At 46.7% G+C, this 16,123-nt stretch overlaps 1 protein-coding gene across 12 annotated transcripts in view; it reads right to left on the bottom strand.

The window, feature by feature from the left end:
- The window catches only part of EYA3 (EYA transcriptional coactivator and phosphatase 3), a 65,663-nt gene that overhangs the window by 10,236 nt on the left and 39,304 nt on the right, over positions 1–16,123 (bottom strand). For 10 of the 12 annotated variants that reach the window (XM_082329516.1, XM_082329517.1, XM_082329520.1 and 7 more), the window contains 5 exons: positions 13,186–13,323; positions 8,533–8,615; positions 5,308–5,491; positions 1,947–2,086; positions 16–99 (listed from right to left, as the gene is read on the bottom strand). In XM_082329516.1, coding sequence (XP_082185642.1) covers positions 16–99; positions 1,947–2,086; positions 5,308–5,491; positions 8,533–8,615; positions 13,186–13,323 — 629 coding nt within the window. The remainder of the gene's footprint in view (positions 1–15; positions 100–1,946; positions 2,087–5,307; positions 5,492–8,532; positions 8,616–13,185; positions 13,324–16,123) is intronic. The other 2 variants (XM_082329515.1, XM_082329524.1) reach the window with 1 other exon arrangement.

Below are 16,123 nucleotides of genomic sequence, written 5' to 3'. Positions count from 1 at the left end.
GAAAAGACATATTACCTTGCCATATTTTTGAGCATAAGATCCTGTGAGAAGTGAATGGAAGATTATGATGGTCTCATCCAGGTCCCAGAGAAAGACTCGCTGCAGAGAGAATAAAAGCAGGTTAGAGGTGAGATATTCCAAGCACTGAGCTACAATAAAGGAGCAAGTTTTAGGGTTAATTTTGTGGCTAGTTGCAGTATGCTTTTAACAGATATGAACAACAGTATTCATCTTACAGGCTGAACACATTATTTATTAAACTCTTTCAGTTTAGTGCGGTGGAGTTTATATGCTGCTACAGTGCAACTATGCGCTCAGAGTAAAGCTCTCTTGGTCAAACTACTTTAAAAGCTTCTCTTGCTTTTATAGTTATAGAAGTAAAAACTTAAGAGTGCTAATGAGCTTTAGAGCCCTGCTAGGGTAGAAGTTTACTGTCCCTGATCTGGAGAGCACCAGGTAAGTGGCCTTGGTGTTTATCAGACACCTTTGTTATGATAAATAAGGAGGACTGGCTGCCATGAGGAATAGCAGAGCTTCAGTACAGAAGGACTTGGATAAACTTGAGAACTGGGCCAACAGGAACTAGAAGTTGTTCAATAACTGCAGATTCTGCATGTAGGGTAGAACAACCCCTCGTATTGGTCCAGGCTGGAAGGAGCTGGAGGGTGCAGTGGACACCAGGCGCAGTACGAGCCAGCTGCGCTCTCGCCCTGCGGATAAGATGAACTGCATGCTCAAGAATACTAAGTGTACCTAGCTGACAGAAGGAAGGTGCTGTCTCACCCTACTTCGCATTGGGAAAGTCTCCCCAGATTGCATCCCCAGTTCCAGAGGTATGGGAGGAAACCAGAGAGCAGGCAGCAAAAGGTCGTTGAGACGGTCAACAACCTAGAGGAGGGGCTGAGGGAGCTGCGATGGTTTATCTCGGCAAAGAGGAGACTAAGGGTGACCTAATAGTAGAACACAACTAATTGAAAGGGAACTGCAAAGATGATGGAGACAAATTCTTCTCAGTAGTGGCAGATGGAAAATTGCCATGGAACAAGAAGGAGAAATTTGAAGCTTGGGATATTCCAGCTGGAGACAGAAAACCTCCTTCCTCAGGTGGACATGGTAGTCCTGGGACAGATCACTAGACAGGCACAGGATCTCCAACCTTCTCAAGACTCAGCTAGACAAAGCCATGGTTCTAGTGCTGGGGACGGCCCTGCTCTGAGCAGGAGGCTGTACTAGAGACATCCAGATGTCTCCTTCATTGACACCACTATTATTCCAAGATGTGTTTAAGTGATACTTGACCACTGAAGAACTCATTTGGACCAGTTCTCAGATAATATAGGGTGTGGGAATTTCCCAAATTCTCTCTCAGCATGGGAAAGACATGGACCAGGGTCCAGAGGAGGCCACAAAATGATCAGAAGGCTGGAGCACCTCTCCTGTGAGGAAGGCTGAGAGAACTGGGGTTGTTCAGCCTGGAGAAAAGAAAGCTCCAGGGAGACCTTATTGCGGCCTTTCAGTGCTTAGAGGGGGCTTATAAGAAAGATGGAGACAGACTTTCTATAAGGGCCTGCTGTGATAGGACAAGGGGTGATGGTTTTAAACTAAAAGAGGGGAGATTCAGACTAGATATAAGGAAGAAATTTTTTACGATGAGGTGAAACACTGGAAGGGGTTGCCCAGAGAGGTGGTAGATGCCCCATCCCTGGAAACATTCAAGGCCAGGCTGGACGGAGCTCTGAGCAACTTGATCCGAGTTGAAGATGTCCCTGCTCATTGCAGGGGGGTTGAACTACGTGACCTTTAAAGGTCCTTTCCAATCCCAACTATTCTATGATTCTAATGATCCCCTTCCATACCCATGGAGATAGGACAAAAGGAAGAGAGGAGGACTTTTACCACCACACTATTCTGCAATGCCACCTATAGAAAACAAGATTACTACTTACCTCCAGTTCACTGTCCTGCGAGGAGGAGGTATCTGCTTTCCTCTTCCCCCTGTTCTTCCCAGGGATGTTTTTTCTTGCCTGCTCATCTAAGTCTTTACTTGCTGTTGCTCTTGATAATGAAGGACTTGTGGATGCATCTCCTAGAAGAAAGAAATCACACAGCTCTCACCCCCTCACATCTCAAGACAAACACCAACATAAAGCATTTGGCCACAAACCTCCTTTGCAAAAGGTAAGATGTTATCTTGCTTTATTGATGCAGTAGCAGTTATGCCCTTATTAGAACATAAAACATGACTTCTTTGTCCCATCATTTCAAAACAGCTGTCTCCTCAATTCAGTCCACCAGGACTGAGCTACTGCAGCTACAAAGCCAAAGACAGAGCACCCTCCATCCTAAGGCCCGTAAACCCTCAGATGTCTCACTACCCTGGAACTGCTTTATTACTCAGTTGTTTCTTTTAATACTTCTTGAGAGAGCACCAGAAACCCTCAGTCTGGAATGAGTGTACAAAGGAGAGTATTTAACGATGCCTCTCCCTCCCAGATTTCGGGGACCAGTCTTTTGTGTCCAGCAACACTACACAACGCATGCTGTTTCCACCTCCGCGTACACTGCTCACTCCTGTGCCACTGTAAGCCTTTGACTAACAGTTAAACAACAGTCCGTGCACAGAGTTGTCTGGAGTGGATTAATCACACGCAAATCCACAGTGGGCCAGACGTACTTAGACTACAGCTCCATTGGCCTGTCCAAGAATTAGTAAAGAATAACAGGGATGATCTTGGCCCTGGAGACACAGACTTGGCCATGACTGACGGGGATACAATATGGAGCCTACTCTGCTACTGGTAAGAACACCTTTCCCAGGGAAAGAGTAAAGCACCACCATAAAAAATATATATAAAAAAACAAACAATGCTTTGATGTGCAGAATATTACAAGCACGATGGGAGACACTCTCTGCATCCTTTATTAACAGTTCAGGCAGAAGAGTCAACATCCCAGACATCTGCCTAGCTAGTTCAGAAACAGGACCAGCACTGTGGCGGGAAGGCAGAGGGCACAGGGGATTTGAAAGAGCTAGAATTCAGTCTGGGTCTTGAAGACAAGACATTGCAATTCCTATGAAAATTCATGCAAAATGGTGAACTTGGAGAATTCCCAAGCTAAGAAAATGGCACTGAAAACATTAATAACTGGGCCATTCCCTGGCCAGTGCATTGAAATAACAGGTCAATTCCTTAGGTTTTCAACATCAAATAAGAACAAATTCTCACAGGTAAATCTGCTGCTGCTCACCCCAACTAGAGGGCAACTGCTTCCTGAAAGAGGGAAAGTGCCTGAAGCACCATGCTTCTTGATTTACAACATCACAGCGTGGAGTCTGTCATCCCCTCTCTGTAGCATCCCATAACACAAAGGTGAGAGAGGTCTGGAGCTTCACTGAGGTCAAGACTATTGATTTGTGTGCTTTGCTCACTGGCAGCCACCCATCCCTGCTTTCAGGTTGCTTGAATGAGTTTGAGGACTTGGCAGAGCTCAGGTACTACTGATGGACTTGGGGAAGTCGAGGAGCGGCTGGGGGAGCTGGGGGGGCTCAGCCTGGAGAAGAGGAGGCTGAGGGGAGCCCTCATCGCTCTCTGCAACGGCCTGAAAGGAGGCTGGAGCCGGGGGGGTCGGTCTCTGCTCCCCAGGAACAAGCGATGGGACGAGAGGGAACGGCCTCAAGCTGCGCCAGGGCAGGTTTAGGTTGGATATTAGGAAAAACTTCTTCACTGAAAGAGTAGTCAGGCCCTGGCCCAGGCTGCCCAGGGCAGTGGCTGAGTCCCCGTCCCTGGAGGTATTTAAAAGCCGGGGAGATGTGGTGCTCGAGGACATGGTTCAGTGGTGGACTTGGCAGTGATAGGTTAACGGTTGGACTCAATGATCTTAAGGGTCTTTTCCAACCTTAACGATTCTGTGATTCCATGATTTTAAGATGGAGAGGGCAAAGTGCTGCCAAGGCAATCACCCACCACCTCCCACAAGCAGGCTGATGCCCAGCCAGTCTCCAAGCAAGAGCCAAGCTAAACCCCCACCCCCTTCCTCCTCTACTTCAGTTTTTATTGCTGAACCTGACATTATATGGCACGGGATGTCCCTTCAGTCCCAGCTGTGTCACCTGCCTGGTTCTTGTCCACCCCACGCCTGCTTGCTAGGGGTGGTGCAGAGGGGAGAAAGCCTTGACACTGTACAAGCACTGTTCAGCAGCAGCCAAAACACTGGTGTGTTATCAACACTGCTTTAACTACAAATCCAAAACAGCACCAGCAGACCTGCTATGAAGAAAGTTAACTCCATCCTGGCCAGACCCAGGGCACCAACAAAAATGAACAGAATCTGTATCTTTTTTCCAGCCTACCAATCTGCAACAGGCAGCAGATTTCAATTTAAAACTGACAACACGGGAAGAATCTCATACCTCCTTGCAAAGACACCAGAAGAAGCACTAAGTCTTGGCTCTTGTCCTTGTTCAGTTTAGAAAACTGTATTTTTGGTGAGGAAATTTTAGTCCACACCACTGCAGTTGATACATGATATGACGTTAGTGGAAAAGGCCAGCAAAAGATGTGACTTCTCTAGAACAGCCAATTAAATATTTTCAATCCACTTTCTACATCTCTTCTCTTATCAGCTAAAATCTTCTCCCCCCGACAAGTGCCAGATAACTTAATGCTACGCAGACGCAGATCTGCTCACACACAAAGCACAGCAGAACAGCTGTCATTTGAAAACCGTTTTACATGATGAAGCAGAAGAAAGGATGTACTCCTGGGCACATCAGAGACCAGCTCGTTGAGAGCTGATGGCCGAACCACAGCTCTTGAAAATGCACGAGCAGTCCCAGAGGACTCCTGTAACTGGGACCGGCAGCTATGTCATGGCTGTCAGGTAATCTGTCCCTGGCTGTGGGAGGGAAAGAGCGAGCATGAGCTGTTGAGACTGGATATCACCAACTGCCCTGTAGCCCAAGTGAACACCCAGCCCGGACACGCGACAGAATCAATGGTCCCCGGGGAGCTGCTGTTGGCAACTCTTCAAGTCAGCCCTGGAATTCCCTCTCCCTACGGCATTCAGAGCATGTGGTAGGTGTCTCCTGATTCACAGCAGTATAATACTTCCAATACGTAAGTTTGGCTGGCCCACCATAATACTCCGCACACCAGTGAGACCAGTCTGACAATGGAAGGCAAATGTCCTGTCCAGGCCAGCATGCAAAGGTGCTGCAATTACCTTTTGGAAACAAGTTTTCCCCATGTCTGCACACTGTTTATCACAGGTATTTTGCAGCCACCCTGTTAGAGATCCAGCCATTACCAGAGGAATGTCTCTGCACCGTCCGCGTAGGCACCATGGCGTTTGGTTTTTCGGTTGGATACGTAGCTGTTGCTAGTGCAGTACTCTCCGTGTTGCTGTCTGCTGGTGTTACGACTCCAAAGCCAGAACTGGGGTAACACGTCTGGTACTGACTTTGGCCAAGGATCGTGTACGTAGGATATTCCTGTTAGAGGAAAGGATTGGTTATGATAGGACACTTCTTTCAGAAAACATTCTGTATTAAGATGACTTTTATGCTAGAATATGCCGGTCAAAGAGAAATCCCAGCAAGAGCACAGTCTGACTTTATGCTATTTCTTTCTGCATATGTAAGACATCCCAAAAAAGGGTTGAGACATTTGACTTCCCAATGGCCCCCCGCACAGGCAGGTTCTGCAGACAGGAGGCCAGCAATCACAAGGCCACTCCTCCGCCTCCAGTTTCTTCAAAAATAAATTAATTATGAATGATGTGACAGTAACAGGGGAGTATCGAGTGGATGCCACAGCATCGGTCTACACTGTCTGTGTTCTGCAATCTGTGGTTTTGTCTCGTGTTTTACTTTCTGATACCAGATGTACTGACAGCAACAAAAAGTGGTCTTGGCACTGGCTGGAGGTGCAATCCTGGCCATAAGAGCTACAGGATAAACCGCCTTTACTCATGTTGTACTCAGTTGTTCTCAGGGTACCCAGCCCCCTGCGCTGGGAGACAGGGACAGGGAGCAGAATGAAGCCCCCATAATCCAAGGGGAAATGGTCAGCGACCTGCTGCACCAGTTAGACACACACAGGTCTATGGGGCCGGATGGGATCCACCCAAGGGCACTGAGGGAGCTGGCGGAGGTGCTCACCAAGACACGCAATTGCAAACCTTTATCCGCAGTCCTGGCTCACCGGGGAGGGCCCAGTCGACTGGAGGTTTGCAAATGTGATGCCCATCTACAAGAAGGGCTGGAAGGAAGATCCGGGGAACTACAGGCCTGTCAGCCTGACCTCGGTGCTGGGGAAGGTTATGGAGCAGATCATCCTGAGTGCCATCACGCAGCACGTACGGGACAACCAGGGGATCAGGCCCAGTCAGCATGGGTTCATGAAAGGCAGATCCTGCTTGGGTAACCTGATCTCCTTCGACGACAACGTGACCCACTTAGTGGAGGAGGGAAAGGCTGGGGATGTTGTCTACCTGCACTTTAGTAAGGCCTTTGACACCATTTCCTACAGCATTCTCCTGCAGAAACTGGCTGCTCATGGCTTGGATGGCCGTACTCTTTGCTGGGCAAAAAAGTGGCTGGATGGCTGGGCCCAAAGAGTTGTGGTGAATGGAGTTAACTCCAGTTGGCGGCTGGTCACCAGTGGTGTTCCCCAGGGCTCAGTGTTGGGGCCAGGCCTGTTTAATAACTTTATCAATGATCTGGACGAGGGGATCAAGGGCACCCTCAGTCAGTTTGCAGGTGACATCAAGTCGGGCGGGAGCGTTGATCTGCTGGGGGGCAGGAGGCTCTGCAGAGGGACCTGGCCAGGCTGGAGCCATGGGCCCGGGCCACGGTGCGAGGGTCGGCCAGGCCCAGGGCCGGGTCCTGCACTTGGGTCACAACAGCCCCGTGCAGCGCTGCAGGCGTGGGGAGGAGCGGCTGGGAGCTGCCCGGCGGGAAAGGGCCTGGGGGTGCTGGTCGACAGCCGCTGAACATGGGCCAGCAGTGTGCCCAGGTGGCCAAGAGGGCCAGTGGCATCCTGGCTTGTGTCAGGAACGGTGTGGCCAGCAGGAGCAGGGCAGGGATGGTGCCCCTGTGCTGGGCACTGGTGAGGCCGCCCCTCGAATGCTGTGCTCAGCGCTGGGCCCCGCACCCCAAGGCGGCCATGGAGGGGCTGGAGCGTGGCCAGAGCAGGGCAGCGAGGCTGGGGCAGGGGCTGGAGCACAAGGCTGGGGAGGAGCGGCTGGGGGAGCTGGGAGGGCTCAGCCTGGAGAAGAGGAGGCTGAGGGGAGCCCTCATCGCTCTCTGCAACGGCCTGAAAGGAGGCTGGAGCCGGGGGGGTCGGTCTCTGCTCCCCAGGAACAAGCGATGGGACGAGAGGGAACGGCCTCAAGCTGCGCCAGGGCAGGTTTAGATTCGGCCCTTAGGGCCATGGTTTAGTGGTGGACTTGGCAGCACTGGGTTAACAGTTGGACTTGATGATCTTAAGGGCCTTTTCCAACCTTAACAATTGTACAATTCTGTTCTATGATTCTATGATGTCCTGACTTCAGCAAGCAATTATTTTGCATGCTGTGATGAAAGGTATCCATTTATGAAGACTATTTACTCATTTCGGAGGAGATCACTGAGCACCTGACGCTGTGCTTGAGGATTTTAATTTCTGCTACTAATAATAAAGAAAGCAGCCACCCCAAATGTCATGTCACACTCTTCAGGCACACTGTGCACTCCCGATTCCCTCAAAGAGTGACCTGGATTTGTGAACCAGGTACCTTGATCTGCGCTACTGAAAGAAAATCTTTTTTTTGCCCCTTATAGCTCCAAGCGAGTTTATGTTAATGAAAGAACCTTAAAAAGCAACAGCATAAGCATATAAGGATTTTTGTGCATCTGTTGTATTTTCCACACTTCCTATGTTCTCTTTCTGCAAAGCTGTGACACCAAATACTCAGAATGGCAGTTAACCGCTGGCAGTGCTATGTGTTACCCACAGCAGGTCACAGTCAGGGAGAAGGGCTCTGTCCTAACTGCAGGGCTTTTTGACTTGTTTTATTCTAGCACCATCAGAATGCATCTCCTGCTTTACTGCGGCTTGTTTGTTTTGTTTGTGTACAACCTATTTTCCTTTTCTTGCTCAGGGAGAACAAAGGCATTCAAAAAACATCCACCTATAATCCTCCCTGTAGGTTTGGTTCTCAAAATAGTTGTATTGTTTCTTCCCCACTGCCTGTCTTGCAGAGATCTCAGTGCCCTGTTTAAGATTCACCACACGATCTGCAGACAAGGAAACAGCTCTGAACAGATGAAGCGAGTTTGCTGCGAAGGCCAAAGGGAAAAGCGCCATGGTCAAAGAGACAGCAAGAGTCATTTTGCTGACTTCGAGTTAGGTACTGAGCCCTATAACTCTAGTACCCATTGTGCTCCATTTGCAGTGATGCAAATATTTGGCCTTTCTTTGTTAGTTTTGAGTAACGTGTTAAACAAAGGTGAAGGAGATGCTGCACATAAATACAAGGAAGAAGTTTTACCTGTGAGATGCTGGCTACTGCTGATGTGGAAATATTGACAACAGTTGAGGATGTAGAGACTGGACTGGCATTGGTAGTTGATGCTGTAAAATTAAGAATTACTGCATTAAATGCTTCTAGAAAAGGACAAGAGACAAGACCAATGCAAGCTGTGAAATAAGTACTTACTAGGCTTATGTATAAGCATTTGTGCTTCCAGCAGCACTCTGCTTGTAACAGCTAAAAAAGAGTTGGGGTGTATTTTGAAACCAGTTACATTTCAACTGGGCTTACAGGGAAGGAGAGCTAGCATATCTTTAAAAACAGTAGTTTCAAATGGTTCAGAACCTTTTCCCTCCATGCCTCCTAAGCAACTGGAGTATAATTAAAATCGTTTCACATCTTTACTGAAAGTTTTGAGAGAACAACAATCACGTTCTGATGTTCAATTATTAGCAGTTGAAAATCAATCAGAATAAATCAGTAAAATGGATCTGAATGTGTTTAAATCAGTTCTGATAAAAAAAATTCTCTCTGCATTGGGCTTAGCATATTTAATCTAATTAGATCAAAAAAATTAAGTAAATAGTAAAAATATTTCAAATGGTATAAAAAGGGTGCTTCCTATTGGAGAAAGTGAAAATATCTCCCCATATCCTTGTGAGACTACAGTTTTTTGGATGACACTTTCTGAAATAATTTGTCAACAGCTTGTAGGACAAATTATGAGAGACGTAGTTGTTAGTACGAATTTTAAGGTGTTTAATAGCCTTCATGTTACTGCATTCGGTTCTTCCAAAACACAGAAGAGGCTGCTAGAGCACCTTCTGGGAACACCAGTCATTTAGTAGATTTTGTGGTTTTACAGCAACAGGGCCACTCCATTAAACATTACTGCACATGGGGTTTTGGGACCCTCGAGGATTAGTGAAAACAGATGATGAAATCAGCATGAACAAGATCAGGATGTACTAAACCAGGTACCACCAAGAAACACTTTCTTTTGCTAAACCTTCTTTCTCTGCACACATCTCAAACCAAAAATCACTTTTAGATGCTTATGAAGACTTGCAGAAATCCACAGTATCACCTACTTTACCATCACTCTGCGAAAAGCCCTCACTTTCTGCAAACAGCACCCATGCAGAATTCACCCCAGGACTGAAGAACTCAAACTTCTGAAGGCTTCAGTCTTTCTACCCCAGGGAAACGGACCCCACCACGAGCTCTTAATCCATATATGTTGTGTTATGGCAAGCACAGATACTACCTGGTGAACAGCTCCTGGAAAGAGGAATGGATCCAAAATATGCCTCAAAAAAGATGAAAAACAAAAGAAATATATCTTAAAAGAGGTGCAGAAATACACAGTATTTAAAAGAGGTGAGAAATGTGAAGGGTGGCTTCCCTGCAGAAGCAGAAACGAAGGTAAGTAAGCCCCTGGGAATCCCCTCACAGGTAGGAGCAGCAGTGTTCAAAAACAGATGGCAGAGAATTTTGGGGGGAGAACGTTTAGGAAAAGGAAAAAAGGCTGCACTGAACAGCAATAATGGTAATGAAGATACTCAAGTACCTACAGTAGCTATGCAGCTACTAGAAGCACAGCTGTGAGAGTAAGGTACCCTTCACAGATACTCCTCCTAAGCAACTGCTAGGGAAGAGGGGTTAGTTTCCAAATACACCTCCTTCCAACTATACACGTTACGGAAACGATCAAGGCTGTTATTACCTTAAGAAAATGTCACTTCCTAGGGCACTGGCAGCTTTCCAGAAAAGATCCTCACTAACACAGAACAAACCTGCCGTGAAGCCAGAGGAGATGAACTATCTAGAAGACAGATTATTCTACCACATCTCTCAAGATCATCACGGAGAGCAAATAGAAAGTAATTCTCATCTGTAGTGCTCTCAAGAGGCTGCTTCTCCACTGAGATAGATAACAGAAGTTAAGAAATCATAGAAAAAAGATTCCAAGTGCTGGGATTCTGGTAAAAACACAGATTCCCTCATATGAACTTCACTGTTTATCTTAACTCTGGTCTCCTTCCAACATTTATTTTTTAATTACCCTTTATCTATACAGTGTTACACATCAGATCTTTACAAACTTCCCACTACACAGATTAACCAATTCTTTCTGCACTGTGGGTCAGTTCCTTTTACCCGTGAATGGTCCAAAAACATGCAAAAGTGTTTGGCATGGATGTACCAAAAGGGACAACTTTACGGTCTCGGGTTTAGAAGACCAGCAAACACAAATATTGCCTTGAAGCTGTCATGACTCTTTTTTTCTTCTCCTCTCTTTCTCCCCCACTTCCAGACCTCATCCTCAGACCTTATATCCCTACCTCCCCTGCCTTATTCATCCCATTCGGTTTTGCTTCAGTCGTTTTCAAAGATGTTTCAACCTGCTTCATGTGCTGGGAAGGGAAATTGCAATTAATGCATTTTATGTTTCACTTGGCTGCTTTGCTCTCACAGGGAAGGAAGAGGTGAGGCAAGAAGCAGCCATTCCAAGCGCCTCTGCAACATACCACCACGGCCATAGCTCGGGTGAGTACAAACCCCAAAATTCTCAGTCACTAAGTGCATCTGACCATTTACCAGGGTTCAAATATCATATTACTTCAGTCCAGCATCTGCAGACTAAACCGTATCCACGCACTGAAATACACCTCTGGTGGGACAGCTGCATCGTACAACTGTGTAGCACCCTACTATTTTGATGGGAGAGAAAAGATAAGATTTTCAAGAGATTACTAACAAAACAACTTCGCCCATCCTTCCATCTTCTGCTCCACCACCTCCCTTGCACCAGCCCAGGTTCTGAGCTGACCCCTCAGCAGGCTGCTTGCTAACTTGATGAAAAGGAAACGTAGCAAAACCATAAAAGGAAGAGTTTCCTGCCAGTTTGCAAAAATTTTTTCAGAAAAGTGATAGCATTTACACAATTCAGGTGACTTTTTCACACTTTCAACAAGCAGCCTGAAGGGAAACTCTCCTCAAATCATACATTCTCACAGCAGCGCGGATCAAGTGTTTTAAAATCCTTCTGTGGAGCAAGGCCTGACGGCGGCTCCATCACCACAGCGATCCCCAGGGATTCACCTGCCCGCCGTGGTACACCGCTGGCAAACCTGCCAGGGGTCACGTTAGACAGAACCATTTCTGACCCTTGGCAATTAAAGCTGGTGCTATAAAACATTATAATTCATTCTGCCAGGGAGTACCTGGAGGAGAACTATGTTTGAAGGAAGGTAGTATTTCCAGTGTTGCATTGCTCATGTTATGAACATGAAAAGTAAATTAAGGATAAACATTACACTGTCACAATGATGCAAGCTGAGCAAGTACCATGACATACCACGTGGCCTTCCTATCAGTGAAAGATATGCTAAACCCCACTTACTGCTAATTTTAAGAGTTACTCCTCTTTACTTGGCACTCATTAGACCACATCTGGATACGGCATTCAGTTTGGGGCCTCAAGCCCAAGAAACACGTTGATAAAATTCAGCAGGTCTGGCAAAGAGCCACCAAAACATTCAGGGAGCTGGAGCATTGGCCTGCGAGGGGCAGCTGGAGGGAGTGGGCCTGTCTGGCCTGGAGAGGAGATGGCTTTGGGGGACCTGACAGCAGCCCCCTGGTACCCGCATGGAGGTTATCAAGAAGACAAAGTCAGGCTCTTTTTGCAGGTGCACAGCAGGAGAAGGAGAGAAACGGTCACAATGTGAAAGAGGGGATGCTCTGAGCTGCCAAAAGAAAAAAGTTTCACCATGATGACAGTCAAGCCCTGGAATTGGCAAAATCTCCATCCTCAGAGGTTTTTGAGACCCAACTAGACAAAGCCCTGAGCAACCTAGTTCTGAATTCAGTGTCAGCTCTTCCTTGAGCAGGAGGCTGAACTAAAGGTCTCCTGAAGTCCCTGAACTATTCTATGAAAATATCACACAAGAAATAGGTTAAGACTTCCTGAAATGCTTTTTAAAAACCACAGAGAAAGAGATAAATTTTCACAATTCATCACCGAAACATAAACGGCAAAAATCCTGCCTAGCAAAAAAGTATCAATTTGCACATATTTGCCATAAACAACAATATTCTATTATTCAGCTAACTGGCACATTTACTCCTAAAGATTGCTTTGGAAGCTGGTAAAACTCAACACTTGGCTTCTTAGATGTGGCACTTCCAGCGGCTGGAATATTTGTAGGCTAGTTCTATACTGAGAAATTCACTTTCTAGCAGACCTACCAAGCTGGGAGGGGAGTGTAATATTTAAGAGCCATCCACCTCCAGAAGTAATTAAAAAAAAATAGTCCAATGTCAGTCAGCATATTTCCTGACATCAAGCTAAAGACCACCAACAAGGAGCTTGAGCTGCAAGAGCATTCCCAGTAAAGGCATGCAAGAACACGACATTTAGTCTCCTCTCCCCTTCCCATTTGCTCTTCACCCTGTGAAGTCCATCAGCATGGCACCAACAAGCCAGCCTGGTGCATACAGAGCTAGGTAGCAAATACAAAACCAAACACATACACACGCACAAAGAGAAAAGAGACAAAGCATAAAGAAGCATGCACAAACCAAGAACAAACGTGCAAGCCTCTCTATTTGTGGTATCTGGACTCGATTAGGTGGAGAGAGATGCAGATAAAAACCATGCCAAGTTACCTTCAATGGAATAAGAATAATGTGCTGGGCTGGGCTGGCTTGTGGTTAACCCTGTAGTGCAGGTAAGAACACTGTGCTGACTTGTAGATGGAGTCTGAATTAAACCACTTTCAGATTTCATACCTGGCCACAGTGCACCTGAATCAGATAAATTGGACCAGTTACAAACAAATATGCTGGGACCAAACAGCATGCTGCTACCTCAGATTAAGATTTTTGCTTGTCACAAAAGCAAGTAACAAATCACACACAGAAAATGTTTAATTTCTGCAATAGTAAGTGCTGACTGTCAGGCTGTGCATGGATTAGAGCTGCTGACAAAACTGGCTGAAAAAGAGAAAATTAAAAGCACCAACAAGACCAATTTCCAAAGCTTTCAACTAAAAATCTGTTAGTGTCACAGTAAGATTTGCTGCCACCTTGGTATAAAGGCACTGCTCATCCCTGGGATGTTTGGGCTGAGTTGCACAGCACTGCAAATGGCCTCAGCTATTACACAGCGAGGCTGAAGCTGGGATATATTAAGGTCAAGGTCAATGCTTCCACTGCTTCACTGGGCTTTGGGTTGAATATTTTAAACCAAGCCACAAGTCAGTTATTTTCATAGCCTGACAACAACGAATATGGAGCTCAAAAAAAAGGAAAAAAAAAATCTAAATGTTTCTTCTGGATTTCCTGCCATTCTGGAAGGCATTTGTAACACCACTCGGCAAAGCACAGAGACAGCAAAGTGACTGTAATCCATCCGTACAAGGCACGGATAAGCAACGTGGTTTCAGCTCAGGTGCCGCATTAAGGTCTAGTCTACTGCACCAACGGTGGTGAAAACAGCATCCGACTGAAGTAGCTCAGCTCAGGCCTGGTTCTTCAGGGCTCTTCAGGCTTTTCTTTAAGTGTTTCCAGACCTACAGCCAAAGTCAAAGGCATTTCTCCCTGGCCCTGGTTAGAAAGCAGGAATTGGTTGAACGGATCTACTTGAAAACAAGCAGGAGTGTACAAAGCAGAGGGACAAAGGATGTTGGAAACTAGACACAAAGTTCAGGGCCAGCAGAAAGACCACCCTCCTTCTTAAACCCCCCCAAAACAGTACCAAGGCTGCGAAAGCCACCTGCAGCCTTTCACCCACTCCGGCAGGATGAGCTGCGGGTTACGAGCTCCAAGTCTCTTACCCAGAAGGCACGGGAGACTCTACAGAGCTGGGCGAGAGCAGCAACTCCAAGAGCTCTCTCCATGCTGCAGCTTTGTCGGAATTAAATTCTGCAACTGCTCTTTGATTTATTTACGTACCTGATCTCAAACTGTCACCTGTGAGTCAAATTAAATCATTCACCTATCTGTACAGCCAGACCAGGGTTTTGATTCTTTGACTCTCAAGCTGCATCTTCGTTAGTGTTTCAAACCTCGAGAACCGTGATAATTAGCAAGCAAAAGGGAAAGACTGATTTAAGAAAGATCGTAGATATATTGCAGAAACTCCAGAATAAAATGTATGGGAAACAGGTCCTCCAAGGAGAGTGGGAGTAGCTGTTTTTGTTTAGGCTGGAAAGGGAGTGCCACAGTCTTCAAATAGGTGAGTAGTTTTGAGAGGGGACAGTAGCCAACAGTTCCTTACAGTGCAAGACAGATGGACAAGGAGCAGACAGCAAAACAACGAGACGGTCACAGGACACACTGAAGGGCCTAATGACCGCGACACTGAAACACAAACCAACTCTGAATGCTGCAGGATAATTCTCACGTGAGGAGTGTAACACCAGGTCAGACACACGTCAGAGGTGTTCGCAGCGCTGGCTGGATGCGAGTGCAGGAGCTGACTCAGCTCATGTGTTAAGGCGTCTTTCAGCCCCTGCTTTCCGTGACTGTCTCTTTGCAATCTCCCAGCAGAGACATGTTCTACTTTCCACACAGCAAGGCATGCTCTTGGCCTGGTGGCACGCGTCTTTCCCTCTCGTTCTGCAAGGCAGCGTTTATAAGCTAGCACAGCCTTGAGGATGACAGAGAGGAAGCCGGGCGAGGGGGAAGGAGACCCCTCCACGTCCAATGGCAGCACCGCAGCTGGGGCAGAAGAATGTCACAGGACACATCTACGATGAGGGTGGTGAAATGCTGGAAGGGGTTGTCCAGAGAGGTGGTAGATGCCCCATCCCTGGAAACATTCAAGGCCAGGCTGGATGGGGCTCTGAGCAACCTGATCTGGTTGTAGATGTCCCGGCTCATTGCAGGGGGATGGACTGGATGGGCTTGAAAGGTCCCTTCCATCCCAAAGCATTCTGTGATTCTATGATACGTATGTGGAAAGGCTCCGCACCGGGTAGTCCATCACTTGTAGGTTTTTCTTGAGTTAATGTAAACCACCACATCCGCAGTGTTTTTAACACCAACTTACAGCCACACATATGCAGCTTGTATGTCACTACTCTTATTTTAATGCTGCTTTAATAACATCTGTCCAGACCACAAGTATGTCCCATGCAGAACAAGACACTAAACACCACCAAAAAAAGTATTACAGCACAAGGAGAGGTGACAAACTGGTGAGAGCATAGGTCATCTCTTCTCTGAAAGAAGCATCCTGACCTGAGTGATCTCAACACTATGCTTGTGTTTGTCAGCTTGCTTGAATTTCATACTTAAAATACATCTGCTTTGTTCCAGTTATAATCCACGATGCCTTCTTTCTGGCATAGAGACAAATACACAGTAGAAAGGCATGCAAACCGCTGGAACAGGCTCTTCGATGCTGGTGAAACATCTGACCAAACTGGCCAAGTCCTCACCCACTCAATGGAGATTTTGTGAGCAGAAATAATTTGTAGAATTTCCTCTGCACTGCACGTGTTCAGTCCTCTACCCTCCACCTGCCCATCACACCACGCCTGGTCAGTATGATCAAGCAGGTACCACTCCAGTATGATTTCCATTACTGGAAATATGACTT

This window comes from Platalea leucorodia (assembly GCF_965183815.1).
Source record: "Platalea leucorodia genome assembly, chromosome: 18".
Taxonomy (NCBI): Eukaryota; Metazoa; Chordata; class Aves; order Pelecaniformes; family Threskiornithidae; genus Platalea; species Platalea leucorodia.
Note: the sequence above shows the minus strand (reverse complement) of the source record. Positions and strands in the feature narration are given on the sequence as shown.